Source organism: Pelmatolapia mariae, linkage group LG17 (assembly GCF_036321145.2).
Source record: "Pelmatolapia mariae isolate MD_Pm_ZW linkage group LG17, Pm_UMD_F_2, whole genome shotgun sequence".
Classification (NCBI taxonomy): domain Eukaryota; kingdom Metazoa; phylum Chordata; class Actinopteri; order Cichliformes; family Cichlidae; genus Pelmatolapia; species Pelmatolapia mariae.
This window is the reverse complement of record NC_086242.1, coordinates 14,938,151-14,951,914: the sequence shown is the minus strand read 5'-3', so window position 1 is coordinate 14,951,914 and position 13,764 is coordinate 14,938,151. Positions and strand designations below refer to the sequence as shown.

The 13,764-nt window shown below is 43.1% G+C and overlaps 1 protein-coding gene across 4 annotated transcripts in view; it reads left to right on the top strand.

The window, feature by feature from the left end:
* The window catches only part of si:dkey-97m3.1 (fatty acyl-CoA reductase 1), a 58,231-nt gene that overhangs the window by 40,813 nt on the left and 3,654 nt on the right, over positions 1 to 13,764 (top strand). For 3 of the 4 annotated variants that reach the window (XM_063500718.1, XM_063500719.1, XM_063500717.1), the window contains exons 4-11: positions 4,387 to 4,566; positions 6,021 to 6,198; positions 8,961 to 9,005; positions 9,095 to 9,213; positions 10,501 to 10,568; positions 12,224 to 12,395; positions 12,485 to 12,614; positions 13,434 to 13,561. In XM_063500718.1, coding sequence (XP_063356788.1) covers positions 4,387 to 4,566; positions 6,021 to 6,198; positions 8,961 to 9,005; positions 9,095 to 9,213; positions 10,501 to 10,568; positions 12,224 to 12,395; positions 12,485 to 12,614; positions 13,434 to 13,561 — 1,020 coding nt within the window. Of the gene's footprint in view, positions 1 to 4,386; positions 4,567 to 6,020; positions 6,199 to 8,960; positions 9,006 to 9,094; positions 9,214 to 10,500; positions 10,569 to 12,223; positions 12,396 to 12,484; positions 12,629 to 13,433; positions 13,562 to 13,764 lie in introns of those variants that run through there. The other variant, XM_063500721.1, reaches the window with a different exon arrangement.

Sequence of the window (13,764 nt, the reverse complement as noted above, 5' to 3'; positions counted from 1 at the left end):
TGAGGGTGCACGCCAGAGGATGTGCAACTCAATGAGCATGGCGGTAATGTTTCATTGACGTGACGCAAAGAGGAAGTGGAGCAGGATGAGGGTGTGGAGAAATCAACCGTTTCTACAAGTTTGTAAAATCACCTATAAGAAAATAGATGGTTCCTCTTTTACTCAGGGAGCCGTGGCATGTTCAGAGTGTTGGTAGGAGGCGATTCAGAGGACACGCCTGTTGCAGTCAAATGAGTCAGTATTAAGATAGCCGGTCAGTCTGGATTGATTGTGATGTCTTCAGAGGCTCCTGTATGCTCCAACGTCCCAGTGATGACGTCCCACTCGTTACTGGTCTACGAGGAGCTTTGGTGAATGTAGAGTTGTTGAATCCTGATGTGAGCACTGTCTGAGGTCGGTTGGTCATAGCTGGGAGGCGGCAGGGAAGCCATTTGTATAGACTGTGCCTGAGCCTGCAAGCTTGTGTAAAAATATACAAACATGGTGTGCAGCTTTCTTTGTCTTGCTGTACAAATACCCGGCCTGGACTGCACTGGATCCTTCATGTAGAAAATTATCTGCAGAGTGAAATAAGGATGAGCCGAGAAACTGAAAAGAGAAGAATGATTGGCATTCCTGCTTATAGCTTGTGTCTGGACACTTTCAGTTGCACTGCATTTTTGGGATTTTGTAAGTCTGTTTACACACATGTTGACCCCACGTGGTGATCCCGGTATTCATAGATTAAATCTTCAGCTTTAGCTTCTTTTAAGCAGGGAAATTCCTCCCAAGATAAGCGAGTGAGGCCTCCCCTTCGGTGTGTTTGCAGCCTCCGTGTGCATGGCTGAGTGGAGGTAGATCATTTGTCTGACGTGGTGTAGTGCTGCTCTTTAAAAGCTCCCTGAAGATGGGTGTTCAGAGGCGGGCCAGTTTGAGTGACAGCTCAGTTAGGACTGCTGCACTGCACTGAGCTGCACACAGATTCATATCGATCTCTTAGTGCTTTAGCGTCTCTCTGTGTCCTGATGTGACTTTCCTGTCTCTGTATCTTTCTCTCTCAGTGGCCTTTATCTTCTCTCTTCTTTTATTTCTTCATATGACTTCACTGGGTTTTTTACTCACGCCTCCCCTTTTTGTCATCTCAGAGTCATTATTCTTGTCTAGCGACCGGCAGCCTTGTAAGCAGTGCAGAGGCCATAAATCAGACGAGTCTGCTTAAGGCTCGAGAGTCAGTCCAGGGCTTTTCAGCCCGACACCTCAGCTGGTCTTCATCCTGTGCAAGTCTTTATCCACACTTAAAGGATCATTGCTATTTATTGAAAGCTGGTTTTAACTTGAAACTTATTTCTATTTATCATAAGATTGATCACATTAATGTAATCTGTGAGTAAAGAGGGATTTTCACCCTATAATGTTCTGCACAGTGAGTTAAAATTTCTAGAAATCATGACCTTGTTAGCAGGAACTGTGCAGAAACAAGTGCCCCTCTACCCTTGGGTAGAGGTTCTTCTTCGTAATGAGCTGTGACAGGATGTAAACATTCATGGTATCCTCCCCTCGGCTGAACTACAATGTCAGGTAGCTGCTAGCTTGCTTCCTTTTTAAATGAACTTGTAAGAAAGCCATAAGAGGAAAATATATGTTTGATTTTTGGGGTGAAGTGGCCTTTTTAAAGAAGAAAGCAGCACTGAGTGTTAATAATAGAGCTGCTAGTGATTTATTATTGATTCATCGATCTGTTCTGTGCTTCAGAGAAGTACTGATAAAATGTACAGTAGTAATGATAATACTTGGGGCAGTCTAAGCATTAAGCAGATATTAAACAGGACTCTTGAAATGTAGGAACATTATCCGATAAACAAATTCTACAAAAACCCTTAGAGTGATTTTATTCTGAGATTATTATTTTGAAGTCTTATAACCTCAGTGGCTTCATATGAGTAAAAATCAGCAGCTGGGAGTTTTTTGTGTTTGCTAACTCGAGCTTTTCTCTAAAGGACCGTGACCCTTACAGAGAACTGTCTGAAACAGATAACATCCAGTGAGCTTTGTGAAAATGCTTTGTTGATGACAGAGGTCAAACTGCTTCAAATGGATAGGAAGGAAACAGTAACTCAAATAACCACCAAATATGCAGAATAGCATCTCGGAACAGAAAACGCGTTAAACGCTGAAGCAGAAGGGCTACAGCAGCAGAAGACCATACAGTGTGCCACACCTGTCAGCTAAGAAGAGGAAACTGGGTCTACAATTCACACTGGCCCACGAAAACTGGGACAATAGAAGAAGCGTCTGAGCAGCAACATTCAGGTGTTATGAGAATTTGTTGTAAACAACATGAGAGCATGAATCATCCGGCACTTTTGACCCATAGCACCAGTTATTCACTGCTCAAACACCACAGCCTGCCTGAGTATTGTCGCTGACCATGTCCATCGCTTCATGACCACAGTGGACCATCTTCAGTGTCTTGAACGCTGTACTCAAATGGCCTCCACAGTCAGCAGATCTCAATAGCTGGTAGTTTCTGATGAGTGCCTATACCGGTCTGTAGTTGTTGCATCTGAATCATAACTGCAAAGACAGATGGGTGATGAGTCAGGAGCAGGAAGGGGCGCAGTGGTGCCTCCATCTTCCCTCTGCAGTCCTGCTGGCGTGACGCCCTGCATATGGTCCCAGAAGGTGGAGGGGCGATGACACGCCCCCACAGCACGCAAAAGCTCACCGGGTGATCGCCACCGCAGTCTTCATGGTCCTGCCGCTTCCAACAGCCTGACCGCACCTGATTCGTGCCACTGGACCGTTCGCCCACAGCTTTCTGCCTCTCGGTTCTCCCGCGACCTCGTGATCGACACCCACGCTGAGCCAGAGAATCATGCAGTGTCTGTTGAAACTGACCACAGCGTTTCTCGTCTTTGCTTTGGGCAAAATGGACTCTGTATGTTGTTGTAGTTCTGCTGCAGAGCTGACGCACATCCACAGCTGAGGGCTGAGGTTTATAAAGTGAAATGTGTTGTGTGGGTGGCCTACAGGAGGATTATCAATCACATGTGGGTTCAGTTGTTTTTGTTTTTTCTTCTTCTGGCAGTTAGGATTTTGTTGTTGTCATCTCTTTAAGAAAACATTTTTAAAACGATAAAGGCCAGCACCTTGATTATTCTTGCATAAGTTTGAGTCGAATACGTCTGCTTCCTTTTACCAGAGATGGAGAGTCTTTTTATAGAGGTGACGCAAGACAGGTGAGGACGCCAATTATAGATTTCATTGGCAGAATGAAGATGATGGCAGCGATAAACATGAGGCGTGAGAAGTCAGGGTAAGAGTGGTGATGAATGAGATGTGCCATGGTGTTATGAGTGGCTGGCTGCTTATGTGGAGGCCTACACAGGTGAGCCAGTATTCTCCTAACAAGCCTCACTGCCTCCTGCAGGAGGGAACCCTGCAGGGAGAGCAGAAAGAGAGGAGGCTGTAACAGCTTTAGACAGTATAGAGTCAGGATTGCTAATTACAACACTTGTCTCATCATTATAAGACCAGTATCTATTAGACTTGTATAAATAAATGGCCAGCTAGGCCCTACTTATGTTTATTTTCTACTTTATCAATGGTTTAAATTGGGAGGGGGGGATTTAATCTCTTAAACTATCATGTAATTAATAACTTCATTAATCTATCTGCATTTGTTCTCATTTTGTGGTCCTCTGGATTTTTCTGTCTTCAGAGAAACACTTTTTTAAAAAAAATGTTTCTGCTTTTGGACTCTTGAGGTGAAATGCTGCTGCGTCATTTATTCGGTTATAGTCTCTGTGTTTAAGAAGAGAAAAGAGTCAACAAAAGAAGGAGCAACAGGTTATTACTTTGCCAGATTTTGCAGTTGTAAAGTTGCGTGCATTGTTCAGGACCGTTCTCTGCCTCGATTCAGAGCCACAGTAGATACTGTAATGCTTAGTCTTGGCTTTATAACTGGTACTACAAGATGAAAACAGCGAAAATGATGAGGCTAATACATTTTTTCCCTCCTCCTCATTTAGTCTTGTTCTCTCTCCCTCTCCTCTGTTTGATTTCATGCCTCTCTATCCCGCCATGTCACTCTGCTCTGGCTTGAATTTTTTTGCCAATTCCTGCTCGTTTGCAAATTCATATTTGAATGGAACACTCAGTCATCAGCAAACAAACGCTTATACATGCAAATACAAAGATAGTAGCAGTCTAGCAAACACGAACACACACACACACACGCAGCGACTTTCCCTGCACACACTGAACCTGAGCACGCGCACACACAAACTTTTCCCTCCCACACACAGACTCATTTGCACAACCTTTCCTCCCACATCTACATACACATACTCCCAGAGACGCGCAGTCTTTTTAACACCGTATGAATCTCTCTCTCCTCTCCTGCAGACACGCCCTGCAGCTCAATGTGATCGCCACACAGCAGCTCCTCAGCCTGGCCCAGCAGATGCATCACCTCGAGGCCTTCATTCACATCTCCACCGCCTATGCAAACTGCAATCGCAAGCACATCGATGAGGTCATCTACCCGCCGCCCGTCGAGCCCAAGAAACTCATAGACTCCCTTGAGTGAGTGGATGATGTTTTTGTTCACCAGTGTCACAGAAATACTTCCACTTGGGGTTAATCCATGTCATGTGGAAATTAATCCCAAAGAAAAAGAGAAGTTGTATATTTGTGCAACAGCTGCAGCCAAGGGAGAGACCGCGACTGGGCCCAAAAGATCAATAAATAGTGAGTGGATAAACTATTGCATCACCCAGAAAAGGATGCTCACTTGGCGAGTGTGTCAGAATCAAGCCCAGTAATTACGAGGAACGAACAAACAATGCAGTCATTCACAACACATCCAGCTGGGGCTAAACCACCCTGGGCACGATACCAACACAGATCTCATCCATTCACTTGCATTCAGCAGTGAACCTGGACTGGGATAAAAGCAGGAATGTGGAGACACGAATTTCATGATTATCTGCCTGTTTTCACACCTGTGCACACATTTGGCCCACTGGCAGTAGAAAAGAGCGCTTTATTGTCAGATTGCTCCATGGAAGTTATTGCAAAAGTTGGGCAACATGCACACCTTTCAGTGTGAAAGGAGGTTGTCTTTGCTTTTAAACTGTTCATATTCATAATTTAGTCCAGGACTAACACCTCCACGTGCATTTGGAGAGCAGTAACAAAGACTCTCCCTACATATCAAAGGTCACAGTAATTTCAATTTGATTCATATAGCAACAAATGACAACTACAGTTACCTCAAGGTGTTTTATTTGATACAGAGAAAACCCCAACAATCAGGTGACCCCTTATGAGCAAGCATGTGGCAAAAGTGGGAATAAAAAAACTCCCTTTTAACAGGAAGAAACTTCCAGCAGAATCAGGCTGAGGGAGGGGTGGCCATCTGCCGCGACTGGTTAGGTATGAGGGGAGGAAGACGGGACAAAAGAGACACTGTGGGGGGGAAAAAAGGCAGAGATGAATAACTAATGATAAAAGACAGCAGATATTACACTAATGTCTGAAACGGCATGAAAAGGAAGTGCTAGGGTTGAGATGGGTTGATAGCGGCTTGCAGGGTAACTAAAGCAGCTTAAATGCCACGTCCTACATAGATTTGTCATCAGCTCATGTGTAAGGACCAGAGGTTTGGTTTAACTTTGAGAACTTTGCCTAATGGAGTGTTTCCGTTTCATTTTATTTCATGCATTTATTTGGCAGTGTTTATAGGTGAAGTCGCCTTAACTCCTTTTCCCATAAAGACAACATGACGACCTTTACAGCATTCACAGGGTAAAGAGTTAAAATGCTGGTCTAAATGTAGTAAGCGTACATGACCTGGGAACTGTAAATTGCTTTTTCATAAACCTGTACCTTCTAATGTTCTTCTGCAAAACAAACCTGCCACCTACGTTTTTTAAAAATTGTTTTTATCATAATAAATCTCAGACGGCACCAAAATAAGTGCTCAATTATGTTGTAAATGGGTGCTTAGTGCTGAAGCTTTATGTCTCTGGCTTCAGGTGGATGGACGATGGCATCGTGCGGGACATAACACCACGGCTCATCGGCGACAGGCCCAACACGTACACCTACACCAAAGCCCTGGCTGAGTACGTGGTGCAGCAGGAGCAAGACAAGCTCAACATTGGCATCATCAGACCCTCCATAGTGGGAGCCAGTTGGCAAGAGCCCTTTCCTGTGAGTTCAATGAATACTTTGCTCTCTTTAGAAATAAGCTACTTTTGCATAATTACACTTATATATGTTCTTTTTTTTTAAGTATTGACAAAGTTCCATGACCTTTTCTAGTTTTAATCTTGCTGAGAGAGAACTGACACGCCCACTATGGCTCTTGTCTTTGTGAAAGAATTTCACGAGCCTATATGTCAAAGACTGTACAAAAACGATGGATGTAGCGACTGATGTCAGTCATTGGGTTGTGAACACCTACATTTTAATCGCATAAAAGAATTGAAATAAAACAAAGCAACAAATTAATTGTCTCATAGCTTAATCTCTACAGTTTGATCTTGTGACATCAACATTTCAGTTCTCACCCCATCATTGACACCTACACATGGTCCTTTTCTCTCGACACTGTTCCTCAAAGTCTTATGAGTTAATTGCTCCGTAACATATTCCACTCTTTATTTTCAGCCATTTCTCTTGCGATGTTTGTACGATCCTTATTTGGCGTGATTTGCCAAGTTAGTAGGGCCACCTTCATGCTTATGCTTACTTTGATTAATAAAAACAGGCTTAAAGGATTGTGTACCAGATGTCGTCATTGGTCATTTTTCATAAAGGAACCATAGTGTTTTAAAATGAACACAAACAACAGTCAAAACTAGAAATTCAGACCATTTTTTTTTCTGCTTGCATCTTTTCTATACAGTCTGTGATGCATGTCGTGATTATGATCTGTGGTGCTTGGATCCTTGCAGAGTGCAAGTCGTTTGGTTTCCTATTTCATCGTTGGCTCATTTTCTGCTCAGAACGTGCCCCCTTTTTTGACTTGATTGTTTCTTTGTAGGTGCTTTAGTCCAAAAGATCAGCACCAGTCTGCTGTTAGAGTTGTAGTTTAGTGAGCGGTCACACTCGTAGCTCAAATGTTAATTTACATGTTGGACACCCGTGAATGACGCGGACTAGTTTTTCTAGAATCCCTCCCTCATTATTTATCCTCCTCCTGGGGCAATCGTGGCTCAAGAGTTGGGAGTTCGCCTTGTAATCGGAAGGTTGCCGGTTCGAGCCCCGACTTGGACAGTCTCGGTCACCCGTTGCCTACTGGTGGTGGTCAGAGGGACCGGTGGCGCCAGTGTCCGGCAGCCTCGCCTCTGTCAGTGCGCCCCAGGGTGGCTGTGGCTACAACGTAGCTTGCCATCACCAGTGTGTGAATGTGTGCGTGAATGGGTGGATGACTGGATATGTAAAGCGCTTTGGGGTCCTTAGGGACTAGTAAAGCGCTATATAAATACAGGCCATTTACCACAGTGACACAAATTGAAATAAGATATTGATCAACCTAATCCTGCCCGGGTCAGTGCTGCTCTCCTGTGGCTTTTATCTTAAGTGGCCCTGGATTAAAGCAAATAGGCTAATGTCGGTGCTAAAGACTGGCGTTTTCCACCCGAGTCACCTTTCATCAAGCCAAACAGCTGCTGGGATGGGAGAGGTTGGGCGGACGTCAAGGACAGTAGGGCGAATCGGAGGCTGTGGACTGAATGCTGCTTCGCTAAGGACCCAAACATGAAAGCTGAAGAGTGCATTATCACGTTTTCACTGTCAGTCTCTGGTGGATTTCTTTACATGAAAACTTGCACCAGACTAATCAGCGTGAGCGAGATTGCTTCTCAGTAAATATTTAATTGAAATTATGTGATTTTGCATGGAAAGAGTTCAACTTTAAACTTGCCAATAATTATTCATTTTTTAATAAGATATTTATTTACTTATTCTTTCATTTTATTTTATTTTTTTATATATATTTTTTGCTGAGTGACTCCTCGTTAAAGCTATAAATATATCTATCACCCAAGGCTGATGACTGCAGAAAAAGCCTTAGACTCGTGATGATGACATAAATGTATCGATTATTCAAAGAGATGTTCAGCAGAAATCTAACAGCTGATTCAGATTCTTCCTAATTAAAAAACATAAAGGAGTTCATCTGAAGGACTAGCTCTGAAGAGATAATGCAGCATGAAAAAAAAACAAATACCAGACCAACACAGGAAAGTCCTTGTTTATGTGGAGTCAGGAAATGTAGGCCTTGTGTTTGTGCAGTGGGACTGTTGGTAGCTTCTGGCTCTGCCTGCAGTTGTAAACTCGGCCTGGCAGCAACTCTTCAAAAGACCTCACTCACGCTTGGCCCTGCAATCGCCTTGGCAGCCCCTGCCAGCAGGCGCTGTGAGACTGGTGGGGGATGGGCACAGCGTATTTGTGTTTGTGTCGATGTGTTGTGTACATTTATAACCCCAGTATGCGCCTGTCATTCTGGGAGTCCGTGCTTTTAGAAATGTCCCATTTAACCCAACACGCTGTGCAGAATAAAAGCTGCATCTCCGTCTTCAGCTTGGCGTGAAGCCGACAGCAGATCGCCACGCTAAAAACACCCCTGGCCCCAGTGGCCTGCTCTTCTTCTGTGCACCTTATCTGCACCAGAACATATTATTAGAGCGAGGATAAGGCTTAGCTCTGCCCACATAATGAATCCACAGCCCCGCACATTAGAGACTGTTGCAGTCTATTACCAGTGATTTCATCCATTTTTAATGATTTCTAATTGAAGCCGACAATCCCCGCTTCTCTGTTCTCCCACCGCAGGAAGTAACATAACCCCGAACAGCTGCTTTAGCGCACATAAACACAACCACACGTGTGCTGCTGTTAGAATTAATCAATTAATGTCGATTCAGTCTCATTGCTGTTTTTCTTTTCTTCTCCGTTTCATGCCTCAGGGTTGGATTGACAACTTCAACGGGCCAAGCGGCGTCTTTATAGCTGTAAGTAAGACATGTTACCCTTGAATCTCAAAGCTCTTGGTTGCAGTGGCAAGATTTGGAGTTTTAAGATGATGTCATCCTGTGATAAGGCGGGAAAGGGTATCCTGCGCACCATGAGGGCCAACAATGATGCGGTGGCAGATCTGATCCCTGTGGATGTGGTCATCAACCTCACTCTGGCTGCTGGCTGGTACACTGCTGTACACAGGTGAGTAAACAGACCCCAAAACTCAGTCCCTAAACTTAAAATATCCTCCATTTGCCATAATGCATAAGTTGAGGGCTTTCCATTAGAAACTTGAAGTTTCCAAGTGCACTCTTGAATGATTTGGGAGCCCTTTAGGTATAGGGACAACGGCCAACTTGTGGGGATTTCTGCTGTAACCTGCAGATGTTTGGGCTCAATACAAAAGGCAAAACAAGCAAATAAACGTAAAGTTATGATCATATGACAATAGCTGCTTGCCTGCTCAGGCAAGCTTGGCCAGTCAAAGCAGAAGTTAGAAAGCTTCAGAAACCCAATGTCTTGTCCCTTTTTCTAGATATTCTGCATATTTTCATGTCTGTATATGTCGTATGTCTGTATATAGAGTAAATCCCCCAGGTTACTCTGTTTTACTTAGCCTCGGTAAACTGTGACATGGACAGAAGGCATCTGTTATGAGTAGGGGTAATACTCCATGATCACCAAATATAGTTCAGACAGAAGCACCTGAATAGATGCTTTAACAGTGACTCTAAAAATAGAGTTGCATACATTCTTTGTGCAGCTATTTCCACCAGCAGCCCAACACAAACCTGTTGTCACGGTCTTCCTGTGTGTCTTGTTAGTGAGCGTCAGAGTAACTGTAATACTTCAGTACTTTTATAACAGCCTGGGGTGATAAAAGAAGCTGTAAGTGTAAATCTAAACCTGGCCCTGATGTGAAGAGAAGAACTGCACTGAGAACTTGTCACAAAAAATCCAGAATGGTCTGGGAAAATCAGTTAAATGCCAGATTTTGAAATATTTTTCTGTTGATCCTTACCAAATTTATTTTGGCACTAAAAAGAAGACACTAGTAAACTCAAGTGGGTCATTTCCACGCCTTGCCAGATGTTTTTCCCAGGGAGTGTCTGACTCACTGCTTCGCTGCAGTCTTACCAAAACTCAGAGGGTCAGATTTTCCATACGGGAAACAGCGTGCAGAGAAAATATGCGGCATCCACACCCATTTCAGACTGCTAAGAGAGGCTGATGAAAACACACTTAACCTCTCAAATTTTGTAATGTACAGGCATTTGTAATGTTGTACAGTACCAGGCTTATGTACTTCTCATTTTATGTACTGACTCCTGCACTGTAAGGGTTAAAAACACTGGTGAATAACAGTTTTAAATATAAGATCAGCCTTTTATATCAGCACAGTTTCACCGCACAAACAGATGAGCAGGAATTATACACCAAATGCCTTCTACAGACGTCATTATGACCTTCATCTTCCACACTTTGCAGACCTAAAACGGCCCTGGTGTACAACTGCACGACCGGCGGCATCAACCCTTTTCACTGGGGAGAGATCGGTAGGTACTCTCTTTGCTGTGTGGTAACACAAACCTGTCACTGCAGGCGGATATTTATAGAGCTGTTTTTGTCTGCCTGCCGGCATCCCGCAACACTGTCGTCTGTGTTCGCTTTCCTCGTCATAAATCAATACTTGGGTGTTGTGACATAATGTCTCTGTGATGTAGATGTGATGTTTGTGGCGGAGGCTTCAAGAGGAGGGAGTCTGCCACCTGCTGGCAAGAAGCGGAAAATTAAGTTTTTGATGGATTTGGTGGCGAGTGAATGATGCAGAGGAATCTTAAAGCTTGTTTGCAATATGTTTGAAAAGTAAACACATTTAGTGTCTGAAGACGGATTAAAATGTTTTATTTTATACTTTTTAGTTGATTTTTGTTAACGATTACTTTAAAAGCCTATGTCTCAAAATTAAATAACAGAATTTAGGAAAAAAATTATCAAAATGACTGCATCTGCTTGGATTCCATGTGAAGAGTAAAAAACTCACATCGTTGCCCTCTGGGTGTGGATATCCGGCCGGCAGGATGTCGAGTGACCCTCAGATTAACAAGCACGCTCTCTTCACCAAGGAAATCGTGACCAGATGGTTCGTGGCAGGATTAGGTCTGATCACTGCGACTCATCACGTTATGAAAGAGGAAGTGTGGACTCTGCACTCTCACTGGGCCAGAAGAGAGCTAGAAATGAAGCCAATTTAAAACAAGAGGATCAGAAGAGCCCCAGTAACACTGGCCATCCCCTCAGAGAAAACAATTTTTTTTTTTATTTTTTTTTTAGATTAATATGACATTAAGAAAAGAAGTACTCTAGTGCAGCTCAGTTTTTTTAAATATTTATATCACAAGTGTCCCAGGCTTCTGAGAGCAGCTCAGTGTTTACCACGGTGCCTCCAACCAGGCTGCAGGGAGCCAGGCCACAGCTGGCTGTCACCTCGGATCTGGTCATCTCGGTCCCTGGAACCACTACATATTTGTTGTCATGGAAACAAACCTTACAAGGCCTCATTTGCATGCCGTGTGATGTAACGTCTGTGGTCACATGGCTGCTTCCTGCCGCTGGCCGCCGCTGGATGCTGAGAGGAGGAAGAGGAGGAGCCACCCACGCTGCCCAGTGGGGAAATCATTGAATGGTCGCTTTCTGCCTGATATCCCCCAGAGAAACAGGGTCATGCCATGATTAAGGCCAGCCGAGTTTCTGGAAGTCTTGATCCTTGTATTAAAACCCTGTCCTCAAAGGACCTTTTATTTTCTTTGTTTACCTCTGAAAATCACGCTTCCATTTGAACCATAGAGCTCTCATATGGAGGACCAAGTATGCCAAAATTAAAAACAAAATGTAAAAGCAGTCAGAAAGTAAATTAATAATTCATGAAACAAATGTACAAATTAATTATTAACATGGGATGGATGAATGAATAGAGTTAAGAACCTTTTTCCTGGCGATTCTTTAATGAGAAGGCTCATTAAAGTAAAGGATGCTGGAGAAGTGCATGGTGTGCATGCAACTGGAAACTGGAAATAAACCCTCTCCTACTTAAACCTCAGTCTGACCTGAAACTGAATTAAAATACACAGTCCAAAAGTTTCCTGCTGTCTTTGTCTCAGAGGTGAATACTGCACTGAGCCTAATCCTCCTCAAATATCTTGATTTGCAGAGCACCACGTGATGTCCTCCTTTAAGAGAAACCCCTTGGAGCAGGCTTTCCGAAGACCCAACGCCAACATCACCTCCAACTACCTGATAAACCAGTACTGGATCCTGGTCAGCCACAAGTTCCCCGCTTTCATCTACGACCTCTTCCTGCGCCTCTCCGGGCAGAAGCCGCAGTAAGACCAGCTTCCTTCTAATCCCACTTTTAGCCTAAAGAGAAATTAATTTGTGCCTGTTGTAATCTGCACCTCCTCCGTCTTTGTAGGATGATGCGCATCTTCAATCGCCTGCACAAGGCCATCAGCCTGCTGGAGTATTTCAGCAGCCAGGACTGGGAGTGGAACTCTGAGAACATGAGCATGCTGATGGGCCAGCTAACCCCTGAGGACAGGAAGGTAGGGTTAACCATGTACGTGGTGCAAATTTTGGACCAATAATACACCTTTTAGGGTCACATAAAGATGCAGGTGTTGAATAATAATAATATTCAGAACTTACCTCACCATCTAGTTATTTTATTGGTTTAAACTTTTTGGTCTTCATTATTTTATTTTACTTTATTACTTTTGCGGAGGATGGGGAAGTTGTCTTAATGGGTTTTTAACTTGCATGCTTGTTTTTAATTATGCTTGGATTAATATTAATGTTTTACTTTTACATTATTAGTTTTATAGCAGCAACCCCTTGCAGCACCACCTTGAAAGAAGCGTACTTTATAAACAAAGTTTAGTTTGTGAAACACCTCTATGGAAGCCTTTTTATGCCACTGAGGGGGGAAAAAACAGTCGGGGCTTAATCGAAATTTCAAGTTATTATCTCACAAATTGAACTTCTCATTACCTAAACATTTTGAGATAATAACCCAAAACTTTGACTTTATAGATTGATTAAAAAAATAAAAACCTAGTGGTAGAAAGAAGCTTCCATAAAAATTCTCCTTTTGCAGCCACACATAAAGCCTAAACTTTATAGATAACACTGACTACAAAAATGAATCCATGACTTTCTCAGTACATAATGGTATTTCTACTTGTAAATAAGTAAATGAGCTGAGCACATCATGCACAACTGCAACAGAGCTCAAGACAGAAAACACTTGTGAACATTAAAGACAGCCCGCTCCTTCTAATGCACTTTTAGTCACAAAAATAGCAGCTTTTTTATTTTCAGTTTCTATTTTCAGTATTTTCAACTTTTGCCATCTTATGTTGCAGACATTTAACTTTGATGTGCGCCAGCTGAACTGGCCTGAGTACATTGAGAACTACTGCATCGGCACCAAGAAGTATGTCCTGAATGAAGACATGTCTGACATTCCTGCTGCCAGGCAGCACCTGAGAAAGTAAGTCAGCAATTCTTCAAAAGTACAGGATTGAAGTATGTGTTTCCCCACCAGTTATCATTCTATTTTTGGAAGAATTTCCCTGTGATAATTAATTAGGAAAACATATACACAAGCTTCCTTGTTTATCATCTCATTTACATCTTTAAGCTTTTTAAGAACTTCTATGTTAAGTCTTTAATCTGCTTCCCTCTTGTCTTCTT